Here is a 21271-nt window from a genome sequence, read left to right as displayed (position 1 = left end):
TGAACTAATTCTGCTCATTTGCATTCTTTGTTGTGTATGGCTACTAATGTTTCTGCTCATTTAGCCTAGTAGTTAGCTAATGTTGTGCAGAGATTTCCTTAAATGCCTGGGACCAGTAAGTCTCCCTTTGCTGAGGGAAGGTCTCTGTGTGCACGTTGGTCTTGTCTTCAATCCTCATCCAGGCATTTGACAACTGTGCCTTTAGACTTCAATTCCTGCTGGCACAGAGCCCCAATGTTAACTATAGATGGAAATGAAGGCCTTCTCAGGCCCCTTCTGATCATGTCCACAGCCATATGCATGTGCTTAGACATCTAAATATCGAGAATATGTCAAAGCTTTGCAAAGCTTCTATGGATATCTCATTCCCCAGGTTTCCCTTACAAGATTTTAATTAGTCTATTTGCATCAACTGCTACCCACTACCTCAGGCAGCCCTGAAGTCAGATAGTTGCCTGTAATTGCTTTTGTCAAATTCTGCTGGGTAGAGGGCTGTTCACTACAGGAGAGCTCCAAGTTAAGTCAAATACAGACTCTGTGGCAAGTGGGATATTTAAGGGTACCACCAGGCGTGTCAAGTCATAACAATTTACTGGGAAGGGGGCTTTGAAAGGGTTCTCTCTGGTGGCTGCAAGGCTGCTGGTGTTCACCAAGAATACAGGCATTTAGTTTTCAAGCACACAGTGCTACTGGAGAGCAGAGAAGTGACTAGAGAACGTTAAAACACCACAAAACTCCCTGTTCTTATGGACCTTACGCCATACTGCAAACCATTAGTTAATTTCCAGTATTGTGAAAAAGCTCTCAAAAAGTAGTCCAGTTTTCTCACTGCGTTTACGAAGAGAGAATTTTTGAAGGTCCTTACTCTGACATTTTCTACCCTTCACATTTTAACATATATTGTAAATTATTAATTGTTTTCTAATTATGGCTAAAGTTGTTCAGCATTTATACACTTCTCTCTGAATGAGCTATTGAAACCAAACATTATCCTGTTATTACTTTCTAAAGTTTTAACTCTATTTATTTATTTATTTGTGAGGAAGTTTGGCCCTGAGATAACATCTGCCAATCCTCCTCATTTTTGCTGAGGAAGACCGGCAAAAAGGAAGGTGGGCGTGGCTAACATCCATGCCCATCTTCCTCCACTTTATATGGGATGCCACCACAGCATGGCTTGACAAGCAGTGCGTCTGTGCACGCCCGGGATCCGAACCGGCGAACCACAGGCCAGGTCAGCGGAGCACACGCACTTAACCGCTTGCTCCACAGGGCCGGTCCCTCTATTTATTTTTAATAATAGTATCAATTATAATATATTTTTTACCAGCAAATAGTTAGTTGGATTATAGAGGAAGAAGAAGGAAGAAAAGATGGATAGTGATGACAAGTCTGCACCTGCTGCTGTCTCCTCCTCTCTCCAGTCCAGCTGTGGGGCTGCCCTGCTGCCCTGCTGCAAACCATTCATGGCTCGGCTGGTGGCTCCTCTCTCTCACCTAGACAAGGTGATCAGCGAAAAGAGCATATTTCAGACCCACTCCTCCAAACTTTCCTTTACCTAAACACCTGGCCATCCTCCTGGGGATACTGTTTCCCCTCACATCATAAAGCAGCCAATCTCTTTCTTTCCAGGGTCTTCCTCAGTTGTTACTTGAATTTCTCGGAATCTACACTCTCCTTTTCCTCTTGGGCATATCCATGGCTGGGATGATATTGTCAGCTCGTGAGCACTTTGCCATTTACTTAATATACGACCTTGGACAAGTTATTTAATCTCTTTGGACTTTCAGGATGCTCCTTCTTTAGCGCACATAACACTTAGATAATATGATGTTTTGAAGATTTAATTAAACGTATATTGTGGATTAGCTGATGTAACACATGTAAAGCCTCTGGCTAAGAGTAGATACTCAGTAAATGTGTTCTTCACATAACCCTCTCTCAACTAGGGTGTCCTGCCCTTTGGAATTCACATAAAATGGACATGACTACCACCAAGTCCCTTAGAGGTCCAGAGAATTCTCTACGATTTCTGTGAATTCCTAGGAACTTACATTCTCTTGGTCACCTCTCAGATTCATGTTCTTCCCGTATGCCCCAGCTCACTGAACTCTACATTTTTCTCCAATCTGCCACTTCCTAACCAACACATTATGCTGCTGTGGATCCAGGTGTGCCTTCCTTTAATTTCCAAAACATGCCTGTCATCAGGTAGTTGTGTATAGCACCCTCATACCAAAGGTTCTGAGGCTTGTGTGTGTGTTACTCCTTGGCATAAGATGGCTGGGATATAGAAATGAGGTTAGACATCTAGATCTTTAAAAAGTCCCTGGCATTTTACCAGCATATAAAGTCTACTGTCTGACTCTCTGCAGTGTCCCTGGCCTGCACTCACATTGCTGGTTCCCTCTCTCTAGGCTCCTCCTCCCCATTCCCCTTAAGCAAATGATTTTTATAACCCAAAAGTTCTCACACGGAGTGCTCTCACAAGAGGTGTAGGGACATAGGGGAGGGGGACATATGAGACTTGCTCCCCATCACCCTGAGAGTGACCAGTGGATGAGCTGCCTGGATTTTGACTCCATACAAGAAGGTTCCGAGTATAGGACTCACAGACTGTCTTTTGAAGTAATTCCCCCATTACTAGGTGGCGTTGGGGGGGAATCAAGCCAGTGTTGAATATTCTGTTGTCTGGGATGCTGCAGAGCAGTTTAGGGGACACACAGACTGGACTCAGGTGACTTGATTGAGGCCACACAGTGGGACTGTATAGCAGCTGTGATGTTGGGGATTTTTTACTGTGTTCATTGTTAAGAGCGCAGACCCTGACCCTAGATTTGCTGTGCGACCTTTCACAGGTTGTACAAACCCATAGGACTCAGGTTTCACATCCATAAAGTGGGTTTAGTACACAGTGCTCTGACTATCTTGTGTGCCTGGTCATGAGGCCAGTGCTGCAGATGCATCCTTGGGTTGCTCTACCTGGGCAGCTGAGGGGGAAGCCTCAATGGGGAGGAGAAGGAGGCACGGGCCTGGAGTTAGGAAGATGGTGCTGCTCTCCTAGGTTATGGGATGCTAGAGTTCTCTGATGTTGCAGAGTATCCAGTCTGGGGAGAAGAGTCCAGGGCTTGACCCTCTGTAGGTGGTCGTGAGTCTGAGGCAGCTGAGGCTGTGGCCAGGAGGAGTGTGTAGGTCTCCACCCCTTCCGCTCTGTGATGTCAGGAACAGGGCTGGCAGAGGTATAGAGGGAAATGTTTGTCTGTGATGCAGCTAAGGGCTTATCATTCTGTGGGGGTTTGGCTTTGCCTTGTGTGTAGGGAGCATTACTATCACTAGTGGCAGCTGAGAAAGCCATACAGGTGCAAGCAATAGGTAAACACCAATATTTGCATTGCGGGTGTAGGGATTTGACATTTCCCACAAAGAGCTTTGTTGTTGTGCTCACAGATTCCTACTTAGGGAACCGACAGTTCAAGTTTGTGGAAAATCTGAATGGGAATTTGACTCATTAAATGGTGTAGGGACAGAGGACAGGAGGGGCTTAGCCCAGCCTGGCTGTACTAGAGTGACTTCTGAGCTGACCATAGGCTGGCATTAGTGGGCAGGGCTGCCTGGGGCAGGCTGTTAATCAGAGAAGCAGGTAAGGGTTTCTAGTGGGTGTAGGGGTGGAAAGGATGAGATCACTGAGCTGATTTTGCCACAGGGAGGGAGCCTCTCCAGCACACTGCCCGGCACATCATAGACTGAGGCTGTTTATAATTTATTCTGCAATTATTATTGAGGTCCTCCTGTAGGTGCTAAGGCTGATATTGAAGATCTGAATGGCTTACTCTAACTACGGGGCTGTGATCCCAGAACAAATATTTAGCTCCGCCCTTGGGTTGCGGAAGAGCATAAAGGGCTTGTCTGAGTGAAGCTTTTCCTCTGCTTTTGTCTCTGCCTCCTAGATGTTTCCTCTGCTGCTGAACAGGCTGGCAGGCAGCCTGCAATGGGACCCTGCTCAGCAGACCCCCAGCTCTGCTGGGCTTCCTGGCTCCTGGGATTCACCAGCCTCCTCCTCAGTGAGTGGCCCGGGCTCCTGGGAGGGAGGGCAGTTGGGTGGAGCAGGGAGGCAGGGTCTCCTTCCCTGTCTGATGTCTTTGGTGAACAAAGAGACAAAACAACTCTTATAGTTTAGCAAATGCACTGCATGTGGTTTAGAGTCCAGGGGTGAATAGAAAAAGCAAATAGCCCTTTAGTTGTGGGGAGGCTGGGAACCCTGAGCTCTTGACGGTGGGCTGCATTAAGGGACAATTAACAGGGAGGTCAGGCCACTTCTGCTGCAACAGCAGTGTCAGCCTGGAGCTGCCTGGGGAGTAGGGTGGAGACAGACAAAGAAGCTGCTCCTGGGGACGGAGGGGTGGGAACGGGGCACCCCTGGCCTGGAACTCTGAGGGGACCTGACAGCGTCTGCCGCTGTCGTGTGGAGGAGGGGCTGACCTGGCACCCCGTGTCTGAGCTGGAGGAATCAACTCTAGTCTGGGCTTCTCGGGCTTCTCCACTGAAAAAGAAGAGTGAAGGAACACTCCCCGCTGAGGGTTGGGACTCAGCTGCAAGCTCAGAGTCCCTGGAAGTCTCACATTTAACTTAAAATTAGTCGTGAATTTTACCTTCCACTATAGTGTTAGTTTTCATCTTAAAAAATTGAGACGTATTTATCTCTGAGTAATGTGAATCCTCTAGGGGGGCCCCTTTTTCATGCCTGTGGGTTGCATCTCCCTCCACTGCCAGATGCTGCTCAGGTCCTGCAGACCCCAGACTGAAAGCACTGTTTCAGAGAAAAACCCTGGAAACAAAGGAGGTACCCATCAATTTGGGAATGATTGAACCAGTTGAGGAGTGTCTGCACCACACGATAATATGGGGGATAAAAACTGTACTAGTTGTCTGGGGGGATTTCCAGTTTCCATGAGGTCACATGCATGGATTTCCATGAGCAAGATGCAGGAGACTGAATACAATGAAATTCTTATTTTGTAAATGAACAGGAACCTTCAAAGTTTAAGGGTGTCTGTGTACCCATATGTTTATAAATGGAGAAAATGTGGAAGGAAACAACTGATTGCTAACATGAGTTCCAAGAGAAGGTGAACTTGGGGAGGACAGAGAAGAGGGGAAGTAGAAATGGGGGAAGTGTTAAGCAAAAAGGGAACTGAAACAAAAACTTTCCTAATGAAGGCCGAATATCTCATCTATGACTTTATCAGAGAGTTTATGATTATGTATAAAGAAATTAAATAAAGAACTAATGGGAGATTAATAACAACTAGCCAATTATGAATTCAGGTGTAAGCTGTGAAAGCTCTCGTTGATTTTTTTTGTTCTAATATCCCAGCCACTATGTGAAGTTGCAGGGAATTACATGAAATAGTGGATTAGAGAGCATTTGTACACAGGATGTCTTGAATTAACAATGAGTTTTGCATTAGACCCCTCTAACTAGGTAACTTTGTGTCCACAGTAAATGTAGGCTTTCTCCACTTCTTCAATTTTATGGAGAAATGGAGAAATATTTGAAATTATATAGAGTTTTCTCCATAGGCCCTGAGGTTGTAAGATTATATAAGAAAGAGAGAGAGAGAGAGAGAGAGAGAGAGGGAGGGAGGGAGGAAGAATAAAAGGAGGAAGAGTCAGAAAAATGGACATTTTTTGATGATTTTTGAGTGTTTAATGTTATGTCATTTAAATGAATTTTAACTCTATCTTGTTTACTACCATGTCCTCCCCAGGCTTTATTTTCTTCTTCAGGATTAGATCTTTTGTAGATCAGAGAGCTCTTGCTGCCTTCCTTCTCTTTCTAAGTCTTCTTCCATCTTCCTCACAGGTGGTGCTCACCATCCAGCTTCTGGGGCAGATCCTTACCTGCAGCCTGAGGGCTGAGCCACCTCTCTGCCTAGTTCCCTCCTTTCTAGAAATTAGGGAGTCTGGCTGGGCTGCTATTTAACCCTCCCTTAGCCAGAAGTCCTTGTTCTGCTAACCCCTCTAGGTACTTGCTTCCCCTTTCCCAGGACAGGGAAGTTGGAGGATGAGACTCCAGGACCTGCTCAGATCCTGGAGCTCAGACAGCAGTGCTGGGAGGGAGGAGCCCTGGGGAGGGCAGGAAAAGGGTGGGAGAGCTGCTGGGAAGCTCCCTGCAGAGGAGAAGCACTGGACAGGAAGAGAGGAGACCCAGGGTCCAGGACTGGATCTGCCCTGTGTGACCCAGGACAAAATCACCCACCAGGGAACCTCCTCCTCTGTGTAAGAAGGGGCCTGGGCAGATCCCCTCTAAGGCCCCTCCCAGCTATGACATTCTGGGATTTGGTGCCTCCACCCAGACAGGACTCTCCTGTGGCTACTTCAGTGCCTCTGCTCTGTCTATTTATCCTATCCTGTCCTTACCTGTGGCCTGACAGGAACTGCCAGCTGGTGAGCCTGTTTAGGGCACCTTCAAAAAGAAGACCCCTGGCAGTCACTGTGGTCACTTCCTCAGCCCTCCAAGGATTGAGGGCATCCTCCTCTTCAAGCTTTCTCTTTGGGATCCAGCCTGGCCCTCTGTTTTCTCTGTCTCTGCTCCTGAGAGGCGTCTCCAGACCACCTGGAAGGACATCACCCCCTCACCACGGTGTGGGAACTTGGTCTGCAAACACTCCTCAGGAAAGCATGCTACAGCTGTGTGTTCAGAAGCAGCTGTGAAATTCAGACAGAGCTTTTCAGTTTCTGTCTGTTTAGCAGACAATACCAGCTTCTTTCTCTCTATTCCCCTGGTGCTGATCCCCTCTTACCCACACTGGGGGGAAATAGACAAACACTGTTTGGTCAGAATTACTGGTAAAAATCCCTTAGAAAGGGGCCACACTGGAGACTGAAATGCTGTCTCTCAGTAAGTCCATCTTCATGTTTCCCCATTGGAACAGGGCTGTTTCTTTGAGCCCCTGGTTAAACAGAGCACTTATGGTTAATGTCCATTGTTGCACCCCAAATTGCATATTTCAAATGAGATTAACTCTGAATGCCATGATTGACTGAAGTGTTACCGAATACTTTTATTACACTCATTATGAGGAAACCAGTAGGCTGTCAGAACTGATTCAAAGGAAGAGTCAGAGACCACGTCCATACAGGCCATTAGGAACGCTGGAATGAATTTAAGAACAGATGCCCTGTGTTTACAGAGTCTATGGCATTTGTGGCTACATAGAGAAAGGTCTGGATGGATCCAAGTCAATAACAGTGCTTACCTCTGGGAGGAGGCACTCTTCAAACTTTTACTTGAATCAACCCCATAATCCATATAATAGTTTTTTAGGAACACACAATACTTTTACAATTACAAAGCAACCCACTAAGGAAAGGGGAAAATGCCTACACCAAATAGTGTTGATAATATAAATTTTTTAAACCCATGCTTGGGATAACATGTAACCTATCCTTCCTCCAACTTTACCACTCTCCCCGGCAGCACAGATGTCCTCAGGTAGTTACTAACAAAGGAGTTGACAGTGGCTATGGAAGCCAGCTGCTGGGGACACAGCAATAAATTTCCTTCCAATTTCTGAGCTTTGGTAAACAAGAAGGCCCTCGCTGGACTTTGACTCCCTGTAGCCACCAATGGGATTGCACCCATGGGTGTCTGAGCCCATCCCTGTGCCCAAGAGGAGACCTCTGAGAGGGACAGCTGGTGGAGGGGAAAGGGCACCACCCTGGGACCTGGGAATGTCTGGTTCTGATCCCAGGTATGTTTACTCAGAAATAATCATCATCATAATGAAATGGAACACATTTCTGGAACAATTATTAAACACTGTGCTGGAACTTTTTATCATCTTTTATCTTCCACTATAATTCTATGAGGTAAACACTGTTATTATTTCCATTTCACAGAAGAGAAGGCTGAAGGCTGAGAGGTTGAATAATAGCTCAAGTCCACACAGCCAGAAAATGGAGGACCTCGCCTCAACTTAAGTCTTGCTGCCTCTAAAGTCCAAGCTTTAGCGCACTCCATTACACTAGATCACCCAGTCTGATACCTCAGTCCATTTCAATAAAAACACACTTTGAAGTGGGACTGAGAGGCTGTGAGGACACTGTGGGTTTCATGTGGTGCAGCTACAAGGTAGTGGAGCCTCCGCCAAGTGTGGTAGGCCCCCTCCCTCCCTCTCTCATGGGACGTGTGGTGTGGGATATGAACTCCCCTTGTTCTCAGCCCCTGAGGTATTGTAATTATTTGTTACCATGGTACAGCCTAGCCCATCCTGACTGCTACACTGCCTAGAAGGAGAGGGAAGGGAAAGCAGCCTTCATTACTGTATTAGTTATCTATTGCTGTGTAACCTGTTACTTGACAACTTGGTGCCTTAAAACAACACGGTGTACAGTATCACTCACAGCTTCTAAGGGTCAGGATCCAGGGGTGGTGTAGCTGGGTCCTCTGACTCAGAGTCTCTCAGACTGGAATCAAGGTCTTGGCTGGGGCTGCAGTCAGCTCAAGACTCAGTGGGGAAGAATCTGCTTCCAAGCTCACTCTTGTGATTGCTGATAGGATGCAGTTCCTGTGATTGTTCAACGGAGGGCCTCAGTTCCTCCCTGGCTGTTGGCCAGAGGCTGCCCTCAGTTCCTCGCCATGTGGCCTCTCCACAGGGCAGCTGACAACATGGCAGCTGGCTTCATCAGATGGAGGGAGAGAGAGAGTACAAGCAAGACGGGTTACAGTCTTGTATAACCTCCCATCACTAAGTGACATCCCATCACCTTTGCTCTATCCTATTCCTCAGACCAAGTCATTAGGTACAGACCACACTCCAGGTGAGGGGGTTACAAAGGGTGTAAACATGAGGAGGGAGGGATCTTTTGACCTACTTTGGAAGCTGCCTCCTACATATATGCACTTAGTATGTATTAGAAAATGTGCTGGTGCTTTTGATCCTTGATCTCATTTAATTCATACTATCATTGGACACAGGTAAGGAAACTGCAGGTTAGCATGTTTAAGTAACCCAGTCAAGGATATACTCCAGCAGAACCAGTACTGGATTCCAGAATTGCTTCAAATTCATTGTACTAGGCTGCTTTTCAAGAGTCAAGGGAGTATATTGGATGGATTTCATTAAAAACGTGGGTTCTGTGGTTCTCTCTTGACCACAAAACACTCATGGTTCCTGTTTCCAATGCCCTAGGCATGTGCAGCACTGGGGTCAAGAGTTCTGGCATACACGGTTCTGGAGGTCAGGATTCTGGAGTCCACGTTCCTCTGAAAAGGATCCGAGGAGGTTCGGTGTTGTTTCATGTGATCAAGGAGCCAGGAGTGGAGCTGGAGGAAATCTCATGGTCCTTTGGCCCTGGCTTAAAATACAGAGTCTTGCTGCGAGTCCATAACGGGTCAGAAGGGACTCCAACCTGGGTCAACCTCCAGGACAAGTACAAGCAGAGGGTCCATGTGCCCAACATGATGTCCCTGAGGATTGAGAACTTGACCCCTGAGGATAGTGGGTACTACCGGGCTCGAGCCAGCTTCACTGGTGGAGTGGAATCTACCCAGATTTTCCACCTCACTGTCAATGGTACGTGACACCCCTCACCTCAATCCCATGGCTACGTCCTTCTTTTGTACCCAGGAGTGTCACTTGGGCCCCATTTTCAGGATTCATTCCAGATGCCAGCCTTCAGGCTCTATTTTCTCTCTTGAAATTAGGATAAATGGCTTTACCACAAATGAAGAGCAGAGCTGAGATTCACACGAGGGATAAAATCACTTCAGTTTTTTGGGAGAGGAAAATGGAATTTGGGGGAAATGGAATTTTTGCCATAACACTTCTTCTTTAGAGCATTAAATTGACTTAATTTGTGTATTAGTTTTCTATTGCTGCTATAACAAATTACAGTAGGCCCCCCTTATCCACAAGGATACGTTCCAAGACCCCTGAAACCGAGGATAGTATCAAACCCTACATATGCTATGTTTTTCCTATGCATACATACCTGTGGTAAATTTTAATTTGTAAGTTAGGTACAGTAAGAGGAAAACTATAACTAATAATAAAATAGAACAAAAAATAACAATATACTCTAATAAAATTTACCGTAGATTTTAGCAATCTCAGCATACAATTGTTTTCTTTCCTAATTAAGTCAAGAACCTTCACCTTTTCACTTAAAGAAAGCACTTTACAGCTTCTCTTTGGCATATCCCAGCATCACTACTCCTACTCTTTGGGGTCCTTATTAAGTAAAATAATAAAATAACGGTTACCTGAACACAAGCACTGTGATCACACCACGGTAGATCTGATAATCCAACTGGCTACTAAGTGAGTAATGGGTGGGTAGTGTATACAGTGTGGATACACTGGACAAAGGGATGATTCATGTCCCAGGTGGGATGGAGTGGGATGATGCGAGATTCAACACACTACTCAGAACAGTATGCGATTTAAAACATGACTTATTTATTTCTGGAATTTTCCATTTAATATTTTCAGACCATTGTTGACCATGTGTAACTGAAACCACAGAAAGTGAAACTGTGGATGAGGAGGGACCACTGTACTACAAATTACCAGCTTAACTCAACACAAATTTATGATCTTACTGTGCTGTAGGGCAGAAGTCAGACACAGGTCTCACTGGGCTAAAATCAAGGTGTTGGCAGGGCCGGGTTCCTTTCTTGAGGAGCCAGGGGGAGAAATATTTTCTTGCCTCTTCCACCTTCTAGTGGCTGCCTGCAACCCTAGCACTCGGCCACCTTGCTCTGTCTTCACAGCCAGCAATGGTGGCACGAGTCCTCCTCACAGTGCAGCCCTCTGAACTCCTCTCCTTCCTTCTTCCACTTTTATGGACCCTTGTGATTACATTGGTCCCCTCCAGATAATCCAGAATAATCTTGCTATTTTAATGTCAGCTGTTTAGCAATCTTAATTCTATCTATTACCTCAATTCCCCTTTGCCATTAATCTAACATATTCACAGGTTCTGAGGATTAGGATGCAGACATCCTTGGCGGGGGGCACTATTCTGCCTGCTCTAATTGAGAAATCACGTATAGTTCGTCATCCCTGTCTCCTCTGCTCTTACTCAGCCCTGGCCTGAGGGAAGCATCACACACAAAATCCAGACTGAAGAGCCTCCATAGATATAGGAGAAAGTTTACCCTGCCACCCATCTTCAGAACCTCATTTAGCAACCCTTTCCTTCCCTACAGTTCCTCTGCATAGAGAAACACCCTGCTACCGAGAGAGTGGCTTTGACAGCTTTAGGTCCCCATGGGATTTCTATGACTGGCTTGTAAATCTGTCAGTTCTCTTCCTCTCTTTACCACAAGTCCAGTGGCATGTTCTAACCACACTCAGGGTTGTCATTCCCGCTACCTCTGCATTTCCCACAAGTGTCTCCACTTTTGGGCACATGGGTTCTTTCTCTGGACTCCCAGAGCTGGCTGGATGTCCCTCTTCACCATTGGCTGTGTAGTCCCAGGCATCATCTCGGCAGGAGAAGCAGGGTGACGGTGGTGGACCAGGATAAGTCCTTCATTCCTGGCTTCTTCTCCCTCTAGGAAAGACCCAATTTCTAAACATATTGGGCCTTGGGTAGGTGGAGTGCAGCCTCTATTTTCTTGTGGGAGATTTTTAAGACTTGCTCAGTTTAGTGACATCAGGTAAGGCTTAATTCTGTGCCCCCCATCCTTCTTGTCTCTTGCTATATATTTAACGTTGGGATAATTCTATTTCGTCTATAAAATGTCGCACTTTCCATAGAGGGAGGTAGCCAGAGCTTCAGGGAGATAATGGATGAGAATGCGCAGACTGTAATGTTCTGCACTCACGTGAGGCTCCATTCTCTTGTCCCTCCCACCCCAGAGCCCGTGCCCCATCCCCAGATCCTGGTCCGGTCACTGTCCATCACAGCAGGCTGGTGCAATGTCACCCTGGAGTGCAGGGCTGTGCAGGTCACAGAGGACCTGAATGTGACCTGGGAGAGCAAGGGCCTTCCCAGGGAGCTGGAATGGAGAGAGACACTGGGACCAGCGCCCAACTCCTGGACCCTGACTGTGAGCCTGCCTTTGAACCAGCCCAATGCCAGCCTCACCTGTGTGGTCAGCAACGCCGAGGACCAGAAAACTGTCACTTCAGCCCTTGGGGAGGTCTGTGCCCATGGTGAGTGTAACCTGCCAGAGGGGAGGGGCGCTTTCGGAGCTCAGGGAGCGCTGGGGTCTGAGGACTCTGGGCTTTTCTCCCCACTGTGTTCATCAGCACCACCTCCACCTGGTCACCCCACACAGCAGTCTGGGAGGCACATCCAGCTTGTCTCTGCTTTTAAATGTCTCTCACATCTCAGCCTCTCACCTCGTGCCCCTGCTGGTAGGCAGCAGCTGTCAAGTCCCGCTCCCCGCCCCACTCATCACCCACAGTGAGTCCAGAGTGGTCTTTTGGAAAAGAAGTTGGATTGTGTCATTTGTCCTTGTCACCTGTAGGATTTGATCTCCAGTGACTCCTTGTAGAATTCAGGGCTAAGACCCTCCTCTGCCCATGGTTTTGGCCTCAGTGACACACTTTACATCACACTGCTTGCTTGGAGTTCCCGAATATGTTCTGTTATTGCCAAATTTGAGCCTCTGGATATGCTGTTTCCTCTCCCATTATTCCTCCCACCTTTTGCCTTCATTTCTTGCCTTATTCTTATTGAAGGGCTTCCTTCAGGGACAGCTGACTTCAGTAACATGTGACTCATGTGGTCACACAGGGCCCCATGCTGGATGTAAACCTCTGCAGTGGCCATCTTGACATAACTAACAATTTTTGAGCAAAGGACTCCTCATTCTCATTTTGCACAGGGCCCTGCAGGGGCTGTAGCCGTCCTGCCCTCAGGCATCACCTTTAAGGAGGGTCCCTGGCAGCTCACTAAGTGGCAACGCTCTGTTTCTGTACTTGTCTCTTCCCTAGCCTGGAACACCTTGAGGGCAGGGGCCATGTCTTGTTCTCCTTTGAATCCGTGTGCCAAGCACAGCATCTGGAACAGTTTGTTCACAGTGTTTCGATGATTGAATGAGTGACCTGGTACCCCCGTGTGCAGCCTCGCCCCCTAATCTATCCTCCATGAGCTGCTGGAGGGACCTGCTGTGTCAGCATCACATAAAACCCCCTGTTACCCTCCCCTTACCCCCCGTACTGGAGCCTCAGACAGAGTTCAACACTCAGTGTGATGCACGAGACCCTCTAAAGACAGCTCCAGCCACCCTTTGACCTTCCTTGCCCCCCTCCTTCCTGCCCTTTCCCTCTCCTGCCTGCTGCAGTGGAGTGTTGGCAACTCCTAGGCACTGGCTTTTGGACACAGCCATTTCTTCAACTTGGTACTCCTCCCTCCTGGAATGCCCTGCCCACCCTGAATATCTGGTAAAGTCCTATTTCTTCTTCAAGACTCAGGTTACCCATCACCTCCTATGGGAGGCCCTCCCTGAAAACCCGTGTACAAGGTGTAAACCTCTATTGCACAGAAATCTTTCTGGCTGGCACACTTTGTTGTTTTCTCAGTCTTCCCTGCTGAGTGATGAGCTCCCAGGGTGTGGACCAAGTCTTGTTCATCTCAATATCCTGTCATCAAGCAGGAGCTCGGGCACTGGGGAAATGAATGACCCTCCATGGTCCTTCCTCTTCAGCTTCTGAACCAGGAATCTTCAGACTTCTCCCCCTGCTCTCTCTATCTCTCCTGGCACTGGGTATCTCAAGTTCTCTCTTACCTTAACCTTCTTCACTCTCTCCGTGTGAGGGAAACAGTTTCAGGTGAACACGGCTCGGCAGGCACCCTGGAAGCCATACTAGGGGCCCTCGTGGCCGTGCTGTTGATCCTCGGGGTTGGACTGTACCTTTGGAAGACACATGAGAAGAAGAAGAAGATGGAGATTGGAGGAGGCAGGTTGCACTTTCCTTTCTGGCTCAATTACCTCCCCTCCCCCACTGGGCCCTTGGCTCCCTTTCTCCTGCAATTTGCTGCTCAGTGAATGTCCTTGTGGAAGGGATGGTGTGTAGACATGTCCTTGGGGTTCACAGCAGTGGGAGAGGGTACAGGTTTCCCAGGCCCAGATTCAAGGTCCACTCTGTGTATGACTCAGGTGCAGAATTGCAAGAGGAACACAGGAACCAGGATGGTGACATCCGGTTTGCTGAGCTGAGCCAGCAGGAGTCTCGAGGGCGCAGGGACAAGGTGAGAGCTGGGATCAGTGTCCAACTGGGCTCTCCCAGGTCCCTCTGTGCCTGGGTCTGGGCATTTCTAGCCCTGCTGTCTCTGGCCCTTTCTAGTCTCTCCGGATAGTCACTGGTATTTACTAAGAAACTTTACAACTGGGGCCAGTATAGTGCAGGGCACTTAGGGGGAATTCACGTGCAGTTCCTGTCAGCAGCATTGGTTCCATCTGGGTCCCTCTGGGGCCTCTCTATCCCTCAGCTGTTCTAGGAACCCTCTGTCTTGCATTCCTAGGGTATGAGTGAACGACATCTAGAACAAAAGGAGCCTCTCACTACTGTCTACAGTGCGGTCCAGAGGCCAGGCCTGGCCATGAAGATGATTTAATTGCAGAAAGCAGGAGAATGGACATTCCTAGGACACCTTCTCTCTGAGCTTGATGCCTGCAGACACCCGCCTCTTCCAGCTCTGGTCCAGCTCCAGCTGTCCCTGGTCTGCATTACTCTGACCTTCGTGTCCTCAACTCCCCGGGCACATGTGGCCCTGTCACTTCCTCTGACACTTCCCCAAGCTGCCATCCCTCTCACGACCTTCCTGCAGGATGAGTGCTCTTCCTCTGTTGTTCACTCAGCTCCTGACCCCTCTACTCCTGAAGATTCTGAAAGGGGACCCTCCTGACTGTGCATGTGTTAACCCCCACAGCCTCTGCTGTGTTGCTGGTGTGTGTTTTTCTGAGAACACGAGCCCAGGGTGGGGACCGTGTAGAGGTGTTGACCATGCCACAAAGGCAAGAGTGAGGCCCTTGGTGCAGGATGCTGAGTTTGGGATTAATGGAGGCAGCATGGGTGGTTGGGAGCCCACAAAGGGACTGGCCAGAGGCTTCCTTTGCACCTTGTGTAAGGCTCCTTTGGGAGGTGTTGGGTATTATGTGTGTGTGTGTGTGTGTGTGTGTGTGTGTGTGTTGGGGAGAGTCTCTAGTGCACATTATATACTGGCCAGAGCCCTTGTTCTTGGCCACCTGTGCTAACCTGGACCTCAGCCTCAGCGTCAGCCCATGGGTCCCATACCCACCTTCCTGTGGAGTGGGAAGAGGAATCTGTATTATTTAAGGCCCTTTGAAGTCTTCTGTTTCTCAGAGAATGACCCCAGAGACTCAAAGTTAGGAGTTGCATTCTTAAAAAAACAGCTTCAGCTCTTCCCCTGTCTTGGATAGGGGCGGTTATCTAACTGGGTGGTTAGAGTGGATGTGCAGTGTCCTCCCACCCACCTTGGTGAGGCTGCTGTGGGGTGTGAGGGGTAAAGCTTGTGAGAGAAGGTCTGAATCAGCCCTCACCGGGCTTTTCTGGTGACCATCAGCACCCCACAACCATGCTGGCCTCAGGCCGTAGGTTACCTCTTCTTTGTTCACTCACATCCGTCTGTCTAGAATGACAGTTCCCTCTCTCTGTTCCTTGCTGCCATCCCTGCCTGTTGAAATACTACCATCCTGTCTAAAGCCTCCTTCCAAGTCACGTGTTACATGGATCCCATCTGGTTCCCAAAGGTTTGGAAATGGTCTCTCCAACATCTGATTTTTTCCAATGTCTTGTACATAACTAAGGCCACTGCCACAGTCTGCCCTGGATTAGTTATGAGTCTTCCATACAGGACTAACCTGGGGTTCCCTCAGGAGGGTGTTGAGGCTGTAGGAGGCCAGGACCAAGAAGACAAGCACCTCTCTCTGTGAAGATTCTTGGCCACCCTTCCTCCCACAGGGGCTCAGCAGACTGAGACCAAGAGCACAGAGGCTGCTGAAGGTCTTTCCGGTGGTGGGTCCACGGGGAATCAAGGATGGACATGATGATCTCCCATGACCCTGCCGATGACCTCTCATGACTCTCCCTGACCCAGAGATATGAGGTGGGAACTTCCCCACCCCACCTCCAGCCCCACATTGCCTGAGGACCTGATGCAGCCTGCACTGTGGTGTGTGGGAGCTTCTCCCTCTACGAGGCTCCTCACCTCCTTAAAGCCTCTGCCTGCTGCCTTGTATCCCAGCTCTTGGGTCAGAGGTGGTCTCCCTGGTACTATGACCTGTGGTACCTTGTCTCCTGGCCTATATTCCTGGTTTCTTGGTTCTCTTCCCAGCTGAGCGCAGCTCAGCAGCTTCATCCCTGAGCTCAGAAAGCAAAGTTCTGAGTAAAGGCTTAAGCATTAGGAAGCAATGCTAGGGGCCTGCTGGACGGTAGATGGATAAGGGAGAAGTACGGAGATCCATAATAGGGATGTTTCTGACCTCTTTTCCCTCAGGCTGAGTAGAAAGCTGAGAGAGAAAAAGATGACATCTTCTCACTGGCATCGCAGGCGACCGGTCATGGTTGGGTGTCAATGCCCCTGAGCCTGGGAGCAGTGACCACCCATTGACCCTTCCCATCCCACCTAAAGCAAGGAGTTAAAAAAAAAAAGGGGGAACTGGGCTTTCCAAGCCTGTAATGAACCTGGTTTTGTCCTTTGTTATTAGTGCCACTAAGCCGACTCTGACCCTTAGAGACCTTGTGTATGGCAGACCGGATCCCTGCTTGGTGTTTTTGTACCATCATCTCATCTTGTGGCGCTGTATCAGGTAATGCTCCACTGTTATTTATAGGACTTTCACGGCCATTTGTTTTCAGGAGTGGGTGGCCACGTCCTTATGCCTAGTCTGGAAGACCTGTGGAAACTTGCCCAACATGGGCAACCCTGTTGGAATTTGAAATACCAGTGACATAGCTTTCAGCATCACAACAACACGCAGCCGCCACAGTATGACAACTGACAGATGGATGGTGTGGTTCCCTGACTGGAAAACAAACCCAAGCTGGGACGGTGAGAGCGCTGAATCTTAACCACTAGGCCACCAGGGCTGGCATTTTTGTCCTAGGCATTTTGCAAATATTATTTCTTCTAATTATTTCAAGAACACTCTAGGGTACGTATTATTAACCCCATTTTGCACGACAACTAACCAAGGTCTCAAACTGGTTGGTAGCAGAGCTAAATCCAACACTGGATGATTCTAGCATTCACATCTTACACTTTACCACATGGTCATTGAAGAACTTGGAATCCCAGAATATTCCAATGGGAATATCCTCTATTTGTTCTTCTCCTGGATCCTGGTCTTCTAACTCAGGTGCCCCAACTTGGAAGCTCATAATATACGTTTCTCATTTAGAGCTTTAACAATTCTATGGGACAGAAACCCCATTGTACAGATGGAAAAATAAAATCCAGAGATGTTAAAGACCTCGCACAAGTTCTCCTGAGCTGAAGTGAGGTAGGCATGATTTGGGTCCACAAGAGATCATAATTTCACTCATTTTGCCTGCTTCTCCCTCATCCCAGACATCCAACCACTTACCATCTTCCGTTGGTTTATCCTTCATAATGCTTCTTGTATTCCATCCTCCTCTCCTTCGTTTATTCCTATCTTTCACCTGCAGCTGCACCATTTTCACATTTCCGCCAGCATTGTATGAGATTTCTCCACATCCTCTCCAACTCTTTATATTTTTGTGAGGAAGATTTGCCCTAAGTTAACATCTGTTGCCAATCTCCCTCTTTTTTTCTTGAGGAAGATTAGCCCTGAGCTAACATCTACGCCCTTCCTCCTGTACATTGCATGTGGGACGCCACCACAGCATGGCTGATGAGTGGTGTAAGTCAGCACCCGGTGTCTGAACCTGCGAACCCATGCTGCTGAAGCGGAGCATGGTGATGTTTAACCACTCAGCCATGGGGCCAGCCTGCTTATTATTTTTTGATTTTATCCATTCTAGTGTGCATGAAGTTGTATCTCATTGTGGTTACGAATTATATTTCTTTAATGATTGATGATGTTGAATGTCTTTTCAGGTGCCCATTGAACATTTGTATAACTTATTTGAAGAAATCTCTTTCTCGAATTTTCTCTTGTCGTGCATTGCCCCCACCACTCCACTGAATCTGCTCTTATCTGGGTCATCAGGAAACTCCATCTTGCCAAATTCAGTGGTCAATTCTCAGTTCTCCTCTCCCGTGACCTCTCAGCTGCAACAGACCTATACTTCCTATACCAGGTGAAACACTGTCTTCACCTTGCATTCCCCACTCACCATTCTTTCCCTCCTACTCAGTGGTTGCTCCTTAGTTTCTTTCCCATATCTCCAACATCTAAGTATTGGAATATCCCAGGGTTCATACCCAGACCACTTCTCTGAGACTACACTCATTCTCTTCTGTTGTTATGGCAGTGCACTAATCCCCAGAACCTGTGACTATATGACCTTACATGGCAAAAGGGATTTATAGATGTGATCCATCCCCTGGATTCCACATTATAAATTTCTGGCTGTTTACTTGACATCTCCACTTGCATATATAACAAGCATCTCCAGCTGGACATATCTAAATTCAGACTCCCCAAACATACTGCCCATATAGTTTCCCAGCCCAAAAAATGTCATCTCAATCCTTCCATTTGTTCTGGCCACAAAACCTTGGTTTCATCCTTGACTTCATTCTTTTTGTCATACTCCACACTCGGTCAGCAAATAGTGATGTTTTTTCATTCAATATATGTTCATATATTTATTTTCATATATATATATATTCATAACCTCTCACCACCTCCCTGGTCCAATAGGACCATCATTTCTCACCTGGATTATCACAGTAACCTCAGTCTCCCTACTTTTGTCTTAATCTCTTAATGTTTATTTTCAAAATGTCATTCAGAGTGATCTTTTCAAAACCTAAGTTGCATCACATTACTCCTTAGCTCAGACTCCCCCATGGGTCCACTTTATCTGCAAGACCCTGTACCATCTGCCCTTATCTCTCGTGCTCCCCTCCTCCCTCAGTTCACTCTAGGACACTGGGCTTTTTGCCTTTCCTTCAATACACCATGCATGCTCCTGCCTCAGGGCCTTTGCTCTGCCTAGAATTCTCTTCCTCCAGGTATCTGCACGTCTCATTTCCTGACATCATTCAGGTCTTTGTACAAACGTTATCTTCTCAATAAGGTCTATCCTGACCTCCCTACTTACAGCTGCATACTCCTCCAGGTGCCATCCTCCCTCTTCTGTGCTCTACTTTTCTTCATAGTACTTCAAAATGTTGTGAGTTAGGGTGCATTTAATCTGGACTGTAGATTAAAGACAAGTGGAAATTGAGGCCTCAGAGTGTAAACTGCAAATCCTATTATGCAAGTACCATTATTATTCCCAGGAAACTGCAACACTGATAAGGTAATGAACTTGCTCCAGGTCACAGAACTAATAAGTGGCAGAGCTGGGATGAAATTTTGGAGTCAGATTCTAAAACCCACAGCCTTGACAACTATATACTGGTTAAATAAAGTATAGTTCATCCGCATGATGGAATACTATAGATGTAATAAGAAGGATAAATTACATCTTTATATATTTAAGTGGGAAATTGTCCCTTAAATATTAAATGAGTTATGGGACAGTATGCATAGCATTATGCAGTATTACAAATATATGTAAACATATGTTTATGTTGGCATAAAGGAAGTCTAAAAGCTGATATGTCAAGAAGTTAACAGTGGTTATCTTCTGGAATCTTTTTTTCTGTATCATCAGATTCTCTACAATGCTTATCAGAGAAAAGATTATCTATTAAAATTTTTGAGCAGGGCAGTGACATGAGCAGAGCTGTGTTTCAGATAGATAAAGCCACATATGTGTCAACAGGAAGCTTATCATCTTGGAAACTCGTTAAAGTATTCCTGCTCATTTTCACTTTCTACTGTGTTGAATTGAGGCCTTCAGAATCTTTATTGACATAATCCCAAATATCTCTGGCTCTGTCTACACAGTACATGCAAAGTGAAAATTTTGGTCTAATTGATTCAAATGGACACTCCCTATGACCCAGCTCACAACTCTGGCTGTTCATCAGATCAACTGGAAAGCTTTTAAGAAGAGAAGCTTGGACCCTATCCCCAAACTGAGTATCATTGATATTTTTAAAAACCCACTAGGTGATTCTGATGCATGATCAGCATTGAGAACTGAAACCTTTGGTCTACATGGAGTCTTCATAAAATTCAAATGGGAATGTACATGGCAAGGAAGACTGAGAGTTTGTCTTCCAAGACGGTTCTTGGTATGCGCTCAGCACACAGTGTAGGAAATGTTGGTTGGGTGAAAGAATGAGTGAATGATGAGATCCCACGGGTTGGAATTACTTTCATGTGCTCACCAAGATTCAGAGTTCGACACGCAGATTCTGAGCCTGAGCCCAGAATCTCTATTTCATCCATTGTCCTGTGTGATTTGCCTCAGGAATGCAAAATCTTGCTAACAAATGTCAAAAGATACTGAAAGACAAAACCAGAATGCTGATTTATTAATTTACAGTAAGAAGCACACTTGCTAACTGGGCCGGATAGTCCCGTGAGCCTGACCAGTGTGTCCTCTCCCAGAGACAGGCCACACGGGAAATAAGGCGTCACTGGGCTGCTCAGGGAGCCTGAGTCAGGGCAGGTGAGTAGGTGCTGCTGGTGTGGATGCCAATGGCTTTCTTGTCTGAGCTCTTCATGTCCATGTATCTGCCTGGTGCACGGGATTCTCCTGCCAGCCTGACAGAACTTCACTTGTCTCTGTCACTCACCTCTCTTTATGCTCCATTTCTTATTAACTATCCTTCAGATTGACATGTTTTCCTTTGGTCAAGTTCATTTATGAGATTGAGTCTTGCCTTGTCATTTGAGCTGGATCTCTATACTTCTCCTGTGATCTAGGTATGTGATGTCTTATTTAATTTCTAAAAATCAAAAAGCAAAGAAATACTCACACATATTTCTCTCATTTCTGAGTCATAATAGAGGGAGTGGAGGGAGAGGACACCCCTCAATACGCCACATTCCACCAGCTGAACCACCAAACTGTTGCAAACAGATCCAAAAAGAAAAGCTATGACCTGAATAATGGGATTCCATAGCTCTCAGGGCTTAAATCTTCACCTAATTTATCACCTAGCCTTTCAGTAAGTTCTTCTCCTATTTAAAACAGCAAAACAACAACCACATGTAGAAAAAACTCTAGGAGAATGTAGT

At 46.9% G+C, this 21271-nt stretch overlaps 1 protein-coding gene across 1 annotated transcript; it reads left to right on the top strand.

Annotated features, from left to right (window-relative positions):
- The first annotated feature begins 3893 nt into the window (after positions 1-3893).
- On the top strand, positions 3894-19854 carry LOC106802757 (SLAM family member 8-like). Its single transcript, XM_014791724.2, has 6 exons — positions 3894-4061; positions 9195-9578; positions 11871-12167; positions 13785-13919; positions 14120-14211; positions 14485-19854. The coding sequence occupies exons 1-6, from the start codon at positions 3989-3991 to the stop codon at positions 14575-14577; spliced, it is 1074 nt and encodes a 357-aa protein (XP_014647210.2). The 5' UTR covers positions 3894-3988; the 3' UTR covers positions 14578-19854.
- The last annotated feature ends 1417 nt before the right edge of the window (positions 19855-21271 follow it).

Source organism: Ceratotherium simum, chromosome 2, assembly GCF_057802395.1.
Source record: "Ceratotherium simum simum isolate JZ-2026a chromosome 2, ASM5780239v1, whole genome shotgun sequence".
Classification (NCBI taxonomy): Eukaryota; Metazoa; Chordata; class Mammalia; order Perissodactyla; family Rhinocerotidae; genus Ceratotherium; species Ceratotherium simum.
This window is presented reverse-complemented; position numbering and strand designations above follow the sequence as displayed.

What these genes read in the sequence shown, in the direction of transcription:
- LOC106802757 (XM_014791724.2), top strand. Translation starts at nt 3,989, where the DNA reads ATGGGACCCTGCTCAGCAGACCCCCAGCTCTGCTGGGCTTCCTGGCTC. An exon ending in ATTCACCAGCCTCCTCCTCA is followed by an intron (nt 4,062 to 9,194) that starts GTGAGTGGCCCG and finishes CCAATGCCCTAG; the next exon opens with GCATGTGCAGCACTGGGGTC. An exon ending in TTTCCACCTCACTGTCAATG is followed by an intron (nt 9,579 to 11,870) that starts GTACGTGACACC and finishes CTCCCACCCCAG; the next exon opens with AGCCCGTGCCCCATCCCCAG.